Here is a 13,412-nt window from a genome sequence, read left to right on the forward strand (position 1 = left end):
GATGATATCTTGGGTATACATAAAATATTTAAATTAATTTCATCTGCTTGGTGTCAGTGTTTAAACGTGGCCACTAGAATGTCACACGTCGCTCACAGCACGGCTGCCATCACGCCCCTGCTGGGCAGTGGAGCCTGGCGACCAGGGCCATCAGCCGGGAGGCATAGCTCCATCACAGACTCTGCTCTTAGGCGTGAAAACCATTACCTCTGACGTCAGCCTTAATGCTGGCCGCTGGGAGGACAGGCGGTTGGGGAAAACTAATTCACACCTTGCGTCCCGGCTCCCCGGGCTCAGAGCCATTCGCCCCCTTCTTTGGAGGCGGCCGTGGAGGGTGGCGCATCCACCTGCACATCTGGCGGAGTGGGAGGCAGCCTTTACTTGCGAAAAGAAACTACCTTCCATTCTTGGTCTAAAATTATGGTGTTTTCCTTCCGGAAATATTTAATGCTGGGAAACACCCTAACAAAGAGGCAAAAAGGTTTAAAAGAGTTTCAGGGGAGATAAAATGATCAAGGAACTAGTATTTTATGGAGGCACAAATGAAAAAGTTAGGACTTCCTGAGTGGAAAAAGATAAAATGGAGCAGTTATGAAAGGTTAATAATTGGTTTAGCAATATTAGTGCTTTCTTTCACAGATCTGAGTAGAAAGGGTAGCTATAAAATAAGTATCAGAAGTTACCCCTTAACTGAGTACCCATGGCCCAACCCAGCAAAACCCCAAACACCCCGCCCAGGCTTCTGAGTGGCCAGCGCTGCAGGCCGCCTCCCCAAGGCAGCCATTCGACCCTGAGCCTGCGTCTGTGAGCTTCCACACCGCGAGCGAGGGCTCACGCAAGTTCACATCCTGTTGAACTCTTTGTTTCAAGCAGCTGGAATATTTTCTTAAAATATACCAAGTATTGAGAAGACATAAAATTTGTAATGTCTTCATGGCATGACAGTGGTCAAAAGTGTAAATAAATTTGGGGTATGTTTAGATCAATCAGGAATCATTGTGTCTACTTTTAAAGTTTTTCTGTTATTATGTAGAAGGTAGTCATTCTATCTACAAATCATTCTCTAGTGTCCTTGGCTTGGTGCAGATTGATCCATCTAACTAAATACAGAAATCGCTCATCGCTTAGTGTTCTGTGTACCTGGTGCCTGCCGCAAGTTACTTGTTAAGTGTCATTTGTTGATAATAGCTTGGAATATATTCTTAAGTCTAAAAACACCCCACAGACGTGATGCTGGGCGGCTGCAATTTCAATGAAGGGAGTTGTTAATCAATTCCAAAAACACTAGTATTCTAATATTACAATAAGATGCAAAACCACAAAAGTCCCAATGGATCTGGAAAAATATATCCAAATTTGTATTTGTACTTGTATGTATGCAGAGATCATGCTATGAAAAGCAACGTACATGTCTTTTCATTTTTATGCTTATTTATAATTTATAAATTTTAATAGTTATATTTATTTCATAATTTTAAAAGTGGAAAATTTAATGTGTGGGAATTCAGACCGAAGAGAACACTTTAATGTACAATAATTTATTAAAGGCAGGATATATTTTGTTAATAATTGCAAAGCATAAACAGTTAATTATAAATCATTGCTCTGTCGTGGTGATGCACAGAGCAATATGTTAGAGAGGAAGGAGGAAATTCATCAGTGATAAAGGCAAAACCTGCTCATGCCTTTGTGACTCAAAACAAATGGCTATCTGTTGTATCCTAACAAATAACAAGTTCCAAATGCAAACAACAAAATGCCTGAGGCCTCAGACTGATACTAAGTAGTCTTCCTGTTGCAGGCCATCCTGGAGCGGAAGCTTTGCGGGGGCAGAGGTTTTGCCTATTTAAGTTCCCTGCCGTGTCCACCAGACCTACAGCAGAGCCTCACAGAAGCAGGGACTGGGAAGGCGAATGGATGAACAACTTTATCCTTCCACATTTTTATATCCCTTTCATTATATCATAGAACAGCAAGATCATAGGGCCCCGAAATCATTGAATGCTGTCCCCTCTTTGGGGTATGCGTCCCCAGCCCAACGCCTTTGTGAGAGCGGGCCCAGCAGCGTCCAGGGCAGACCTGCCATTTCCTCCTCGGAGGGCCGAGCCTGCTCAGGGCAGCGCTGGCAGCTGGGCCTTCGACAGGGAGTCAGAAACTCCCTTCCTGTAGTTTCCTAATTCTTTGTCCGCAAGTCACCAATAAGGGTCTGATATTTCTCTTCCAACCTGCTCTTTGACTGTGCGAAGTGGGCGATCGGCTGCCTCCTTCCCCACCGTTCTCCCCCCTTACCGTGCCCGGCCTCCGAAGTCCTGTCGCAGCTCCCGGCCACGGCAGCAGGCATCCCCACCGCCGCCCCGCCCGCGGTCCCCGGGAGCCCTTCCTGCTGCGCGGCGCGCGCTTGAGAGCAGCGGGTCTCGGCAGTCCGGCCGGCCCAGGGCGCCCACCTCCTTGTGCCGGCACGCGAGGGTGGAGCTGGTTCCTAGGGCGGCTGTGTTACCACTGGTTTTTACAAAGAACACTCTAAACTAAAATCCCTATGCAACTTTTTAGCAAGTGGTCATATTCATATCACTTACAATGTTTCCATCTTGTAAATATGTAATTGGTGTTCTGAGAGTAGAACTTTATCTTTACCTGACTTCAATTTTTTAAAAAAAATTCTTCATCCCAGCCTTCAAGGCAGTTGCCATTGCTTGGTTCTTGTTTATTTATTGCGTCTGTTTTCTTTTCCTCCAGTTCTCAGGCGATAGTGATAGAAGCACGCTCTCTGTATATTCACCCAATGTATTAATTTTAAAACGCTGCTGATACCGCAGGACCTAAGTCTGTGATAAGTGGCTGGAGAGCTCACACACTCCTTTGGCGAGAGACCACGTGGCATCATTTTCATTAGTCTGGCATTGAGCTCAGCGCCCGCTGGTGGGAGGCGCTCGCGGGACATTTGCTGCCCTGGACGAGCTGTGGGAGGGGCTCGCCACTCTCGCAGTGGACTTTTCCGTCAGCTCCTTCATTGCACCAAACCCATGGGCAAGGCCACGGTCCAACCCGCTTCTCTGCATGTGACAACAGGAATGTAATGAACATATTGCCGACCACCTTGGTGGAATCACGGAATCATCAAATACCTAAGGAATGACAGTATCTGCTCTGCACCGCCAACCCCAACTGCCACGTGCTATTTCTAGCACTTGACGGACACTGGAAACGGAATCAGTTCACGTTTCCTCTCAGTCGTGTTCCGGTCCGCACATCTGCAGGGAGGAGGACCTTTTTGGGTGGTGCTCATGACAGCGATGGAGAGCCAAGGCCTCTCACTCACCGCTTTCGACGTTCGCAGCGCCGCCCGCTGCTTGGGCGTCGGGGTGACAGAGGGGAGCGAAGGGAACCATGTGTTTGTTGGCTCAGCTGCTGCCTAGGAAGCTGTTTCTGCCTGTCGAGGACATGACTACGCAGAGGCCACATCCCTGCCCTCAGGGGGCTCATGTGCAATAAAGGAGGGTACTCACAGGAAGTGAGGAGCGTGGATTGTCATCTGTGAACAGCAGTGCAGTGAGGAGCGTGGGTTATATTCTGTGAACAACTGAAAGTCATTGAGAGGGTTTAAGTTGGAAGTGACATGACCTTATTCTCTTGTCAAGAGATTCATCTGACTTCTCTTGGGAGGGGCGTGTGTGAAGGAAAAAGGCGTGGTGTGAGGGAAAGGGGGAATGGTGGACAAAGAGGCAAGCGGAAGAATCCAAGCGTATTTTGGAGGTAGAACCAAGGGCTTAGTAGTAAGCCCTGTGAGGGAAAGAAATTGACGGTGGCTCCTAAGTGTTTGCATGAGCCATTCACGGATGAGGCTACGTATTCGTGGAGGCTGAGAGCGGAGCAGGCGAGGGGGGGAGTCCAAGAGTGAGAAGTGCCCTGGGAATGACTACCCACCGCACGTCCCACATGTGTTACAGTCGCCATCATCCTGTATTTACTGAGCAGCTATTGTGTGCCCGAGGCTGGGGATGAAGTAGTGAGCGATACGGATGCAAACGCTGGTCTTCATGAGGAAGTTTGTCCAATGTGTCCGTGCTCTGAGGGAAAGAAAACAGGAGCAAGGGTAGGTGTGCTGAGGGGGGGGGGGTGGCTTGTGCTTTTGAACAGTATAGTCAAGGGGACTTCCCAGAGAAGTGTGCATTTAAATAGGGACTTGTAATATTAATAATCACATCAATAGGTTCATAGGAATAATTCAAAATAGTTGGGCTCACTATATTTTTTATTTACCAGATTTGCTTATTTTTGTGATTTAGTATTCTTCTAGAAGTCAGTGATAAAAGCAGGGGTTAGCTTCTTTGCTGCTGTTGTCTAGAAACAAGGTTATATGCACTGTAACCATTGTACGCAACGCACATGAATAGTTCTCCGTTACCTTATTAACAGTGAGAAATTCGCCAAATTCACCTAGGCTTTAATAAAAGGATAGTGTTACAAAGGAAAAATGAATGAAAACCAAAAAGAAAAGTGGTATTTATTTTATTCGACAGATGCAGTGAGTGACTTGTTTTCCATTTTTATTCAAAATTAACACTGGACACAATACCTGGGGCACAGGCGGCTGTTCAGCATCGGCGCCTGCAGCCTGTCCTGCCTCCTAGGACAAGCCCCGGCACACGTCTCAGCCCAAGTTGTGAGAGAAGAGGAGAAAAACAACGAGAAGTGGTTTTTTTCCCGGAAGTCATTTATCATAGCTGTTGCCTCATCAATACATGTATAAACTTCCACATCATCAAAAAGGGTAGAAGCTATTTCTGCAATCAATCTAGAAATAATAAGCCAGGCATGTTCCTTTATTAACTTCTATTATAAACATAAAAATATATGTCTGCAAGTATGTCAAGAAAAGAAAAATATTGGTGGTTCTTGTATTTCCTTTCAGCACGAGTTATTATTTGCGGTTGTCATCTCAAGAAATAACATAATAAAAATATTGATATACAGAAATACATTAAGATATATTAGTCACCATCTATCCAAGGGTTGTGGATAGGAAAAGAGAGTGGAAAGAAAACTTGAGTGTGATGTTCTTGTGATAACTTTGTTAAGTTCTTACATATCATCATGGTAACTCAGTTTTAGTGGATTTTCAGGGACACATAAAACCTGCCAATGAATTTAGCCGTGAGTAAATTGTCACACAGTCCGCTGGGTACCGAAGTCAGTGTTCTGCGTCTCGCCTGCCGTTAGCATGTCACGTTATCGCGATAATGAGTACAGCATGAACGTTTCTGAGTCTATCTGGAAACTTTTAAAGAAATACCTCCGTTAGCTAATACCTCCAGAAAAAAAATTATTTTGTGTTTTGGTGTCTTTGGAACCCTGAGGTCATTTGTTGAATCTGCTTCTTCTGACATAACATTAGAATACCACTTCTTTGAGCACCATTTTTACTCACATTGCTTATGTCAAACATGAAAATGCAGCAGATCGTCACAGCTTGAAAAATAGTATTCACTCTGTTAAGTGCTGTGTGTCTGTACTCTTAACATTGAGGTGAGTGATCATTTTTTTAATATGGGGAAAACACCAGAAAAATATAATTCTAAGAAATCTGTTTCCTTTGTTGCTTTCAAATCGCATGGTACCTGAGAATTTACAAGAGCCATAAAGTAATGGGTCAAAGCCACCATATGCGATGGAGACATTGACAACATCACATGGTATTGAGTAGGTCTCGCTTCTATCTAAGTATTGGGGGACACGTTCAGGCTGGTGAACGCGCTCTCACCCTTGTCCCCTTGTCCCCGCATCCGCCGCAGCCCCCGCAGGCATGGAGCCTCGCCGGCCAAGCAGCCACGCTTCCTCGGCAGTCACTGTTTTCCTGGTTTGACATGATTCCAAAGTTGACTTCTTGGTTTTGAAAAGTTTCCTGAAATATTTCCTCCCTTTCCACTCCTCCTCCTTCCTTTCCTCCCTGTCTTAACATTAAAAAATAAACAAAAGCACGAGTTCCAGGATGTTTTGACCTTGCGCAACGTGGAACAGTCTCTGCCAAATGCGCACGATCGAGCCCCAGCGACAACACCTGGCTCTTCTGAGTCAGAGCAGCCTCCTGTTCGGGCTCTCTTCACATAAACATGCAGTATCGTGGAGTTTTTATTTCATTTAGTGAATGGATTTTTTTTTTGCTGTTATCAGCAAGTTGAGTAATTTTAATGCTAGTGTAGTTTCATTTTGCCCTGTGCAAACCCAAAGCACTGTGCTTTGGGCTTTATTTTTGAATACCCATAATTTTGTGTTTAGTGACTTTGGTGTCATTTTTCATTTAGCTTTTCAAAGTGTAATAATTTTTTATGCTATATTTTTCAAAAAAAAGGACCAAGATTTATGGTTAGAAGTGGAAATTAAGGTGGTCCAAAGTACAGACTTCCAGTTATAGATTAATAAGTTCCGGGGATGTACGTGCAGGGTGGGGCTGTAGCTAATGATACTATATGGTATATTTGACAGTTGCCAAGGGCATGTGTCTTAACCTACTTGTAGTGACGGATGTTAACTAAGCTTATTTTGGTAATCATCTCACAACATATGCATACATAAAATGTGTTTTATGTTGTACACCTAAAACTATTTCAATGTTACATGTCAATTATGCCAATTAAAACAAGGGGAAATATGAAGTTTAAAAATTGGAACTAGTTTAAAACATGAAAAATAATCAAGGGAATTTAGCAGAGAAAGAATGGAGACTTAGGACCACAAGACCCACTTCCTGGGGTTTCTCATTGCGAATCCCACAGGAAAGACTGTCAGCCGTCGCTCAGTCCCGATGTTGGAGGACGTACTTAGACGCTTATTTAAGCGCATCCGCCCTGTAGGTAGTCTGTAGACTGTTTGGGGATCTAACACCAAGGGAAAATGAAGGATAATTCAGTAAAGAGCAACAAATACCCAGTGATCCGTTTCATGGCATCAGCGGACGCCTTGCAGGATGGGTCAGCCCGTTCTCGGGGTCCCCGAAAGCGTAGGCGCAGACACTCTGACCACTCCGTCGGGTGCTCTTCGCTACATTTGGAGAAGTGACATCAGTGAAGGCAGCTTTCTGTTCGAAGGACCGGGCAATGCAGTAGTCTTCGCAGAAGACTCTGACAAGCACGGGCGTTTTTAGGCAGGCCGCCTCTCAGCTGGGCTCAGGGGTGTGGAATAGGGAGGTGCTACCCAGGTGGCAGGCCATGGCCAACGCGAACCATTGCATGGCCCGCCCCCTCCGACAGCCATGAGGCCGCCTGGCTGCAAAACTGGCCTCTTGGCTTTCTGAGTGCGTTTAGTGAAGTGACAAAGATAGTGACATTGACTAGGAAAGGCTGGGAGAGCTTTTGAAAGTGAAAGAAGAAAGTGTCAAAGGAGGACTGCCTTTGGCCGTTCAGGAGACGGACGCCATGACTGCAGATGAAGGGCACCGCTTTCGCCCGGACCACGGAGGCCGGGAACCGTCGGAGTCGGCGTGCCTTGGCTCGCTCGTCCCATCGAGTGGAGGCTGCAGCCAAGAAAGCAAGAGAAGGCTGAGACTCGGAAGAGCAGCCGTGGAAGAGTGAGGAAAGATCCCTGCGAGCAAAGGTGTGTCACCAGAGACCAAGGCAAAGATCGTCCACACCCTCCTGGCCCCGGTTCCTACGTGTGGGACGTTCGGGAAGCAGGCCGAGAGGGGGAAATGGACTCACCCGAAGTACGGTGCTGCAGGAGAGCCCTGTGGGTGCCCTGGGCCTCCAAAAAGACAGACCCATGGGTCCGAGAGCAGAGTAAGCCTGAAACACTGTAGGAGGCAAAAAAACAAAACTATAAGCTGCCCTACTTTGGGCACGTTATGTGAGAGTAGGGCTCATTGGGAAAGACGACACTGGGGGAACCAGAAGGCAGCAGCAAGCGGAGGAAGCGGGCTCCACGAAAGGAGCCTCAGGCCTGAGCGGCAGGAGCTGAGCAGGGCTGCTGAGGGCCGGATGCGGACACACCGCTGCTTCACAGCGCCCCCAGGAGGCGGGGCCGGCTGAGCAGCACGTGACACAACACGTTTGCAAACCAGATAGCGGCCTTGGCCGTGCAGCCCATAGTCATGAGACAGTTCTTAGAACAGCGCGCCATGCAGAAAATAAACATGTAGATATTTTGACATTTTCCTTTTGAAATGTATGATACCCAGGATATTTTTCTTTAGTTATCTTGTCGTCTGAATATTGGAAGATGAGTTCTTTATTTTGTCCTTTGGTGCAGTAGAAAACAGGCTGGTAGAAGTTTCAGGGAACACCTTCAGAGCCCTCAAAATTCTTTGAGACGGTTACTGCCGTCAGCCCGCGACTGCACATACGTCATCCTATAGTACCGATGTGCCCCTGACTAACAAAACGATTTGTTTTTTTCCCTAAAAGAGTGATTAGTAAACTGTGACTTCTATTTGGAGCGATTTAAAAAAAAAACCAAAAACAATCTCCATCTGGACATTCTTCACTGTTTTTCTGTATCTGCCATCAATTTTTTCCTACCTCCGGAACACTCGGAACTCCTCCAGCCTTTAACCACTCCCTCGTCTCTGTTCTCAAAGCATTCAGTCCACTGCACGTGGTACAAAATCGAATAAAACCTAGATCACACTGCAGTGTTTTAACATCTCTAGAACGGGGCCTAGCACATGGTTACTTATTCAATAAATATTCATTGAAAGTATGAATGAATGAATTTTAATGTCACCAGCAATTTGGTCTAAATCTTATTCGTACTTGAAAGCATATGGAAATTAGAACAGTGTGAGTAATTTGAGCAAATTAGGTTTTCTATATTAAATGCTGAAATAGATGTCCCCTTCATTTTTAAAAATACCATTAGCACTATTCTAGGTCCTTATGCACTATTAGGTGCAGCAACTGTGTGATATTTCAAAACAAAATTTGACCACATTATAAAAACAAATATCTAAAAATGCAAAAGATGATGTGTACAAATTTTGTAATAAAGCCATTTAAAGTGAAATGAGCACACATTCATTCATTCATTCACTTATTCCAAAATTACTTACTGACTGTCCTTTTGCCAAGGACTTTAGTAAGTGATGGACATACAGAGATTTGGGGAGGGGTCGTTAGGATGAGGAGCTTTACTAAGGTACAACTCACATACTATAAAGTTCACCCATTTAAAGTGTAAAACTCAATGACTTTTAGTATATACACAGAATTGTGCGACCATCATCACAATTAGCTTCAGAAGATTTCATCACCCCAAAAAGAAATCCTCCACCCTTCAGTAGAAACTCCCATTTCTCCCCAGACATGCTCCACTGCCACCCTAGTCAACTGCTAACCCAGGAAGGGGGCCCCCCAAAAAACAGAATTATCTTCTGGAGGGTGGACTCCTTGTAGGACAGGCTCCCCAACTAGGTGAGTGCTCTCGGAACCCACCTGAATCAGTGCGCCAGCTGGCGTTGGTGTCAGAGGCTGCGTTCAGCTTTGGTGAATTTGTTTTGAAGACTCTTTCAACGTGTTTGCCCTTTTGATGACGGGTGATTTAGGAGCCCACCTGCCCACACCACGCTGAGTGCTCAGCAGCTTTTGACCAAAACCAGCATGACCCCTATGCCCCACTGTCTCTCTTCACCGATCCTAGCCCGAAAGATTTTTTTTGTTTCCCCGGATGAAAAAAGCTCTCAAAGAGAAATGTTTTGCCGATGTGGAAAAGTTGAAACAAAAAACATCGAGCACTAAAAGGCATCGAAATCAACGAGTTCACTGTTCTGAGCAGTGGAAAAAATGCCTCGATAGGCGTATTACATCAAATGGAGAGTTCTTGGAAGGTGACTGAAGTTTCAACATGAAAGAATGAACTCATAGTTTTTTATAAATAAATTTTGGGTTTTTGGGTCCCCCCGGCAGTTTCTATGTGCATGCATTTGACTCTCCTGGGCACGTAATATAAATGGAATCACACAGCTTGTGGTCAGTTGTAACCGGCTTCGTGCCTTAAGTTTCATTCTTGTTGTGGTGCGAATCAGTACCTCATCTCTTTTGAATGACCATAAAGTACTTGGTTGTCTGCAGATCCCACATGTAGGCATGTGGCCACCTACCCATGAGCCCACCTTGTAGCTATTAGGAATAATGCTGATGTGAACTTTCACCCCCACCTTCGTGCGGACGTGTCGTCATTTCTCTCGGGTGAATACCTGGGAGTCGAGTGGCCGGGGCGCACGGAGCCTCAGTGTTCCACTGTGGGAGGAGCTGCCAGGCCGCTTCCCCACGTGGACGCACCATTTTACGTCCCCGCCAGCAGGGCATGGTTTCCGGGTTTTCCATAGCTGTTGAGATTGTAAGGGGAGATTTGAACGTACATTTTCACGTGGAGCTTAAGGCGAGATCACCGTGGCCCGGTGCCCCTCCCGGCCCTGGGTCCCAGCTTCCCTGACGCGTTCGTTGTCCCCCGGGCTCTGACGTGCGGGAGACCTCGGGGCTCCCGAGACATTCTTTCTCTGCTTTCAAAGGTGTCGCATGATGTCGACTTACAAGTACAGCAAAAGCACCTTTTCCTTTGTAATTTTTTTCATCGATTTCCTTTATTTGGGGCACTTTTGTCACTCCCCGTCCTCATTTTTTCTAGATATGGCCCATGCTGGCAACGCGCGCCAGGCTTCTGCTCTGCGGCACCATCCTGCCGCCCGCTCTCATTCCGGTGCCATTTTTATCTCATTCTGTCTTATAGCCACTGTTCCATGTTCCTTGCTCTCAGCTCCTCAAGGGAGCTTTTATTTTTCTCATCCTATTTTCTACTGCTCACCTGTGTGGGGAATACCTGAACGATGGTATAGAGCCTTTTTGCTGTTGCTTCCTTGTTATCACAAGGAAAAGGAATATGGATTTCTCTTCTGAGCACACTTTAGGCGGCCCATTACAATAGAGACGAGATGGGGTTTTAGAGTTAGATTGGAGCTGCATTGGAGATCTTATCCATCGAAAAGTAGCTGTTGCACTGGGAAAAGTGGCCCCCACCCTCTAAGGCCAGGCCTCCTTTTACTGTTCTATTAAAAGGGGGAGTAGGAAGGAGACCTGACCTGGGGCGGTGAACCCACAGTACAACCTACAGGTGATGGCTGAGAATTGTACCCCTGAGAGCTGTATAATTTTATTAACAAATGTCATCCCAATAAGTTCAATAAAAAAATTTCACGGTGTTCTCACTACCTGGGAGATGTTTGGGAGACATTATTAAATAAAATGGGTGAATATTCTTGCCCTGGTAAAGCTTAAATTCTGGAGTATGGAATGTTTATGTCTTCAAAAAATATTTTTGAATCCTTTAATAGTCCATAAATCTTAGTACATTTTATTACATCATGAAAAAAATAAGGACATTGATCCTGACCTTAGCTGATCGTTGGGGCACTTAGACATAGTGTATGGACGGCACAGCTTCAGTCACATCAGAAGTGCGTGACCGCTGTGGGCATTGTAATGGCTGTTTTAGGACACTTACCACTAGGGAGACACCTCGCGCGCTAACTGGGAGGGGCTGGGGCAGGCCACACTCCCGGGAGGCACCGCAGTCAATGGGCTGCCGTGCCTGGCCTTGGGAAGTTTGTAATCTTCTAAAGGAGGTCCAGTGTCTACCCGGAACATCCAAGGCAAATGCAAATAGGCACGATTTTTGGAGACTACTGTGTGGTAGTGCAAACAGCAGACGCCCTCAGGGGCTCATTGAAAGGCAGAACATTTTGGGGACGGGAGCTAAGCAGTGACGGTTGAGGAGGGCGTGTTCACCCCAGGCTGCTCACTGCCCAGGGACCTGCAGGGATTGGTCCCTGGTCCCCCAACTCTGCAGGGGGTGCCGACGACTTCTACAGTGCTGCTCCCATGGGGGAATGTGGCAGTGTTGGGGGCCCATGTCCCCAGAGCCCTGCAGAGCAGAGCTCAGCCTCGGAGGGGCGGTAGTGAGAGGCAGTTGGAGGGGGTCACACTGGAGACGTAGCAGGGAGGTGGATGGCTCCCCTCAGGGGAGGTGGTGGAGGGGGCGTGGCATGAGTGGCATCAGGAGGTGGCCCAGGGGTTTTCTGAGCTGTGCTTCCAGGGTACACGTAGCAGAGGACATGTGGGGACCAACGGAGAAAGGCTGGGGGTGCAGGTTGGCGCCGGATGGGAGGGGTCTGGAGTCCTGTCCCCAGCGGCAGACAGGAGGGGACTGTAAGAACTGGTCTGAGCTCTGGGCCGCGTGGCAGAATGGTGTGGGACTTCTGGGGAGGGGGAGGGAAGAGAGCGGACCAGGACTTCACTGGGAGGCCCCCGCGGACGCCTGGAAGAAGCTCCCCGAGCGCAGCGACCAGAGGGGTGGGGAGGAAGGGCGGTGCGCGGCCACTGGAGACGTGGTGTGGCGTCCAGCAGTGAGTAGGGGCCTGCGAAGGACTGGGGTCCCGGCGGGTGCCTGCAGGGAAGGAGAGGAGTCCCGAGGACAGAAGCAGCGGCACCGGTTTCTAAAGAAAAGGCAGACGCGCATCTCAGGCGCAGCGGAGCCTTCCGGCCGGCCGCTGCGCCAACGCTGGCCGCCCTTAGACACAGCGCCGTGGGCGGGTCTTCGCTCCGGGCCGTCCAGCGGCTTGAATTTTTCCCACTACTGTCGAGCAGGTCCTTACGTAGCCTTGTCTTGTGACAACATTGGTGAGACACCTTAGGAGCTTCACTCTTGTTTATATTAGTTCCTCGTAGGCTTGAGTTCGTCATCCATCCCTTTGCGTAAAGCCACGGCGCCGGCCCCTGACCAGTGTGGACTTGCTGGGCCCTGAGCGCTCACACAGAGTGTGTGAGTTCCATCCCGACAGCCCGTGGGGGGAGCGTGTGTTTATAGTGATGGTCACAGGCGACTCTCTGGTAAACTCATGGGACCCTTACCATTCCAACGGAGCAGGGGTTCCTTCCGTGTCCCCATTGCCCAGGACAGATGTCAAAGGGGAGCATACAATTCAGTTTGCGGGTCACTGACTAGTAGGACATGGGAACTCCTTTTTTCTCCACATGTTACTCTGCAGCATTAAGTCGTCAGTGAAAGACGATGTCTGCAGTTCCTGGAAGGGCCGGGGGCAGTCGGTAAGTTGTTCGGAAATGTTGCCTTTGCCGGTCGGGCTGTGAGTAATGCTCGCTTTTTTTCTCCCTCCCAATTGTCTCGGACAGTGTTTGTGAGGTTCAACTCCAGCCACGGTTTCCCAGTGGAGGTCGATCCCACCACCAGCATCTTCCAGCTCAAGGAGGCGGTTGCTAAGCGACAGGGGGTTGCCGCTGACCAGCTGCGGGTGATTTTCGCGGGGAAGGAGCTCGGCGATGACTTGGTGGTGCAGGTGAGTCCCCCTTGGCGCCGGCCCTGGGGCCCAGCCAGCCCCATCGCTTATGCGGAGCGCGCTGGCAAGCTGACAC

At 47.9% G+C, this 13,412-nt stretch overlaps 1 protein-coding gene across 1 annotated transcript in view; it reads left to right on the forward strand.

Moving 5' to 3' along the window:
• Window positions 1-13,412, forward strand: part of PRKN (parkin RBR E3 ubiquitin protein ligase) — an 888,975-nt gene that overhangs the window by 168,319 nt on the left and 707,244 nt on the right. The window contains exon 2 of the mRNA XM_054595427.1: window positions 13,173-13,336. Within this exon, the coding sequence (XP_054451402.1) occupies window positions 13,173-13,336 (164 nt within the window). The remainder of the gene's footprint in view (window positions 1-13,172; window positions 13,337-13,412) is intronic.

Source organism: Pteronotus mesoamericanus, unplaced genomic scaffold (assembly GCF_021234165.1).
Source record: "Pteronotus mesoamericanus isolate MK-2021 breed Mesoamerican mustached bat unplaced genomic scaffold, CSHL_Meso_final contig_134, whole genome shotgun sequence".
NCBI lineage: Eukaryota > Metazoa > Chordata > Mammalia > Chiroptera > Mormoopidae > Pteronotus > Pteronotus mesoamericanus.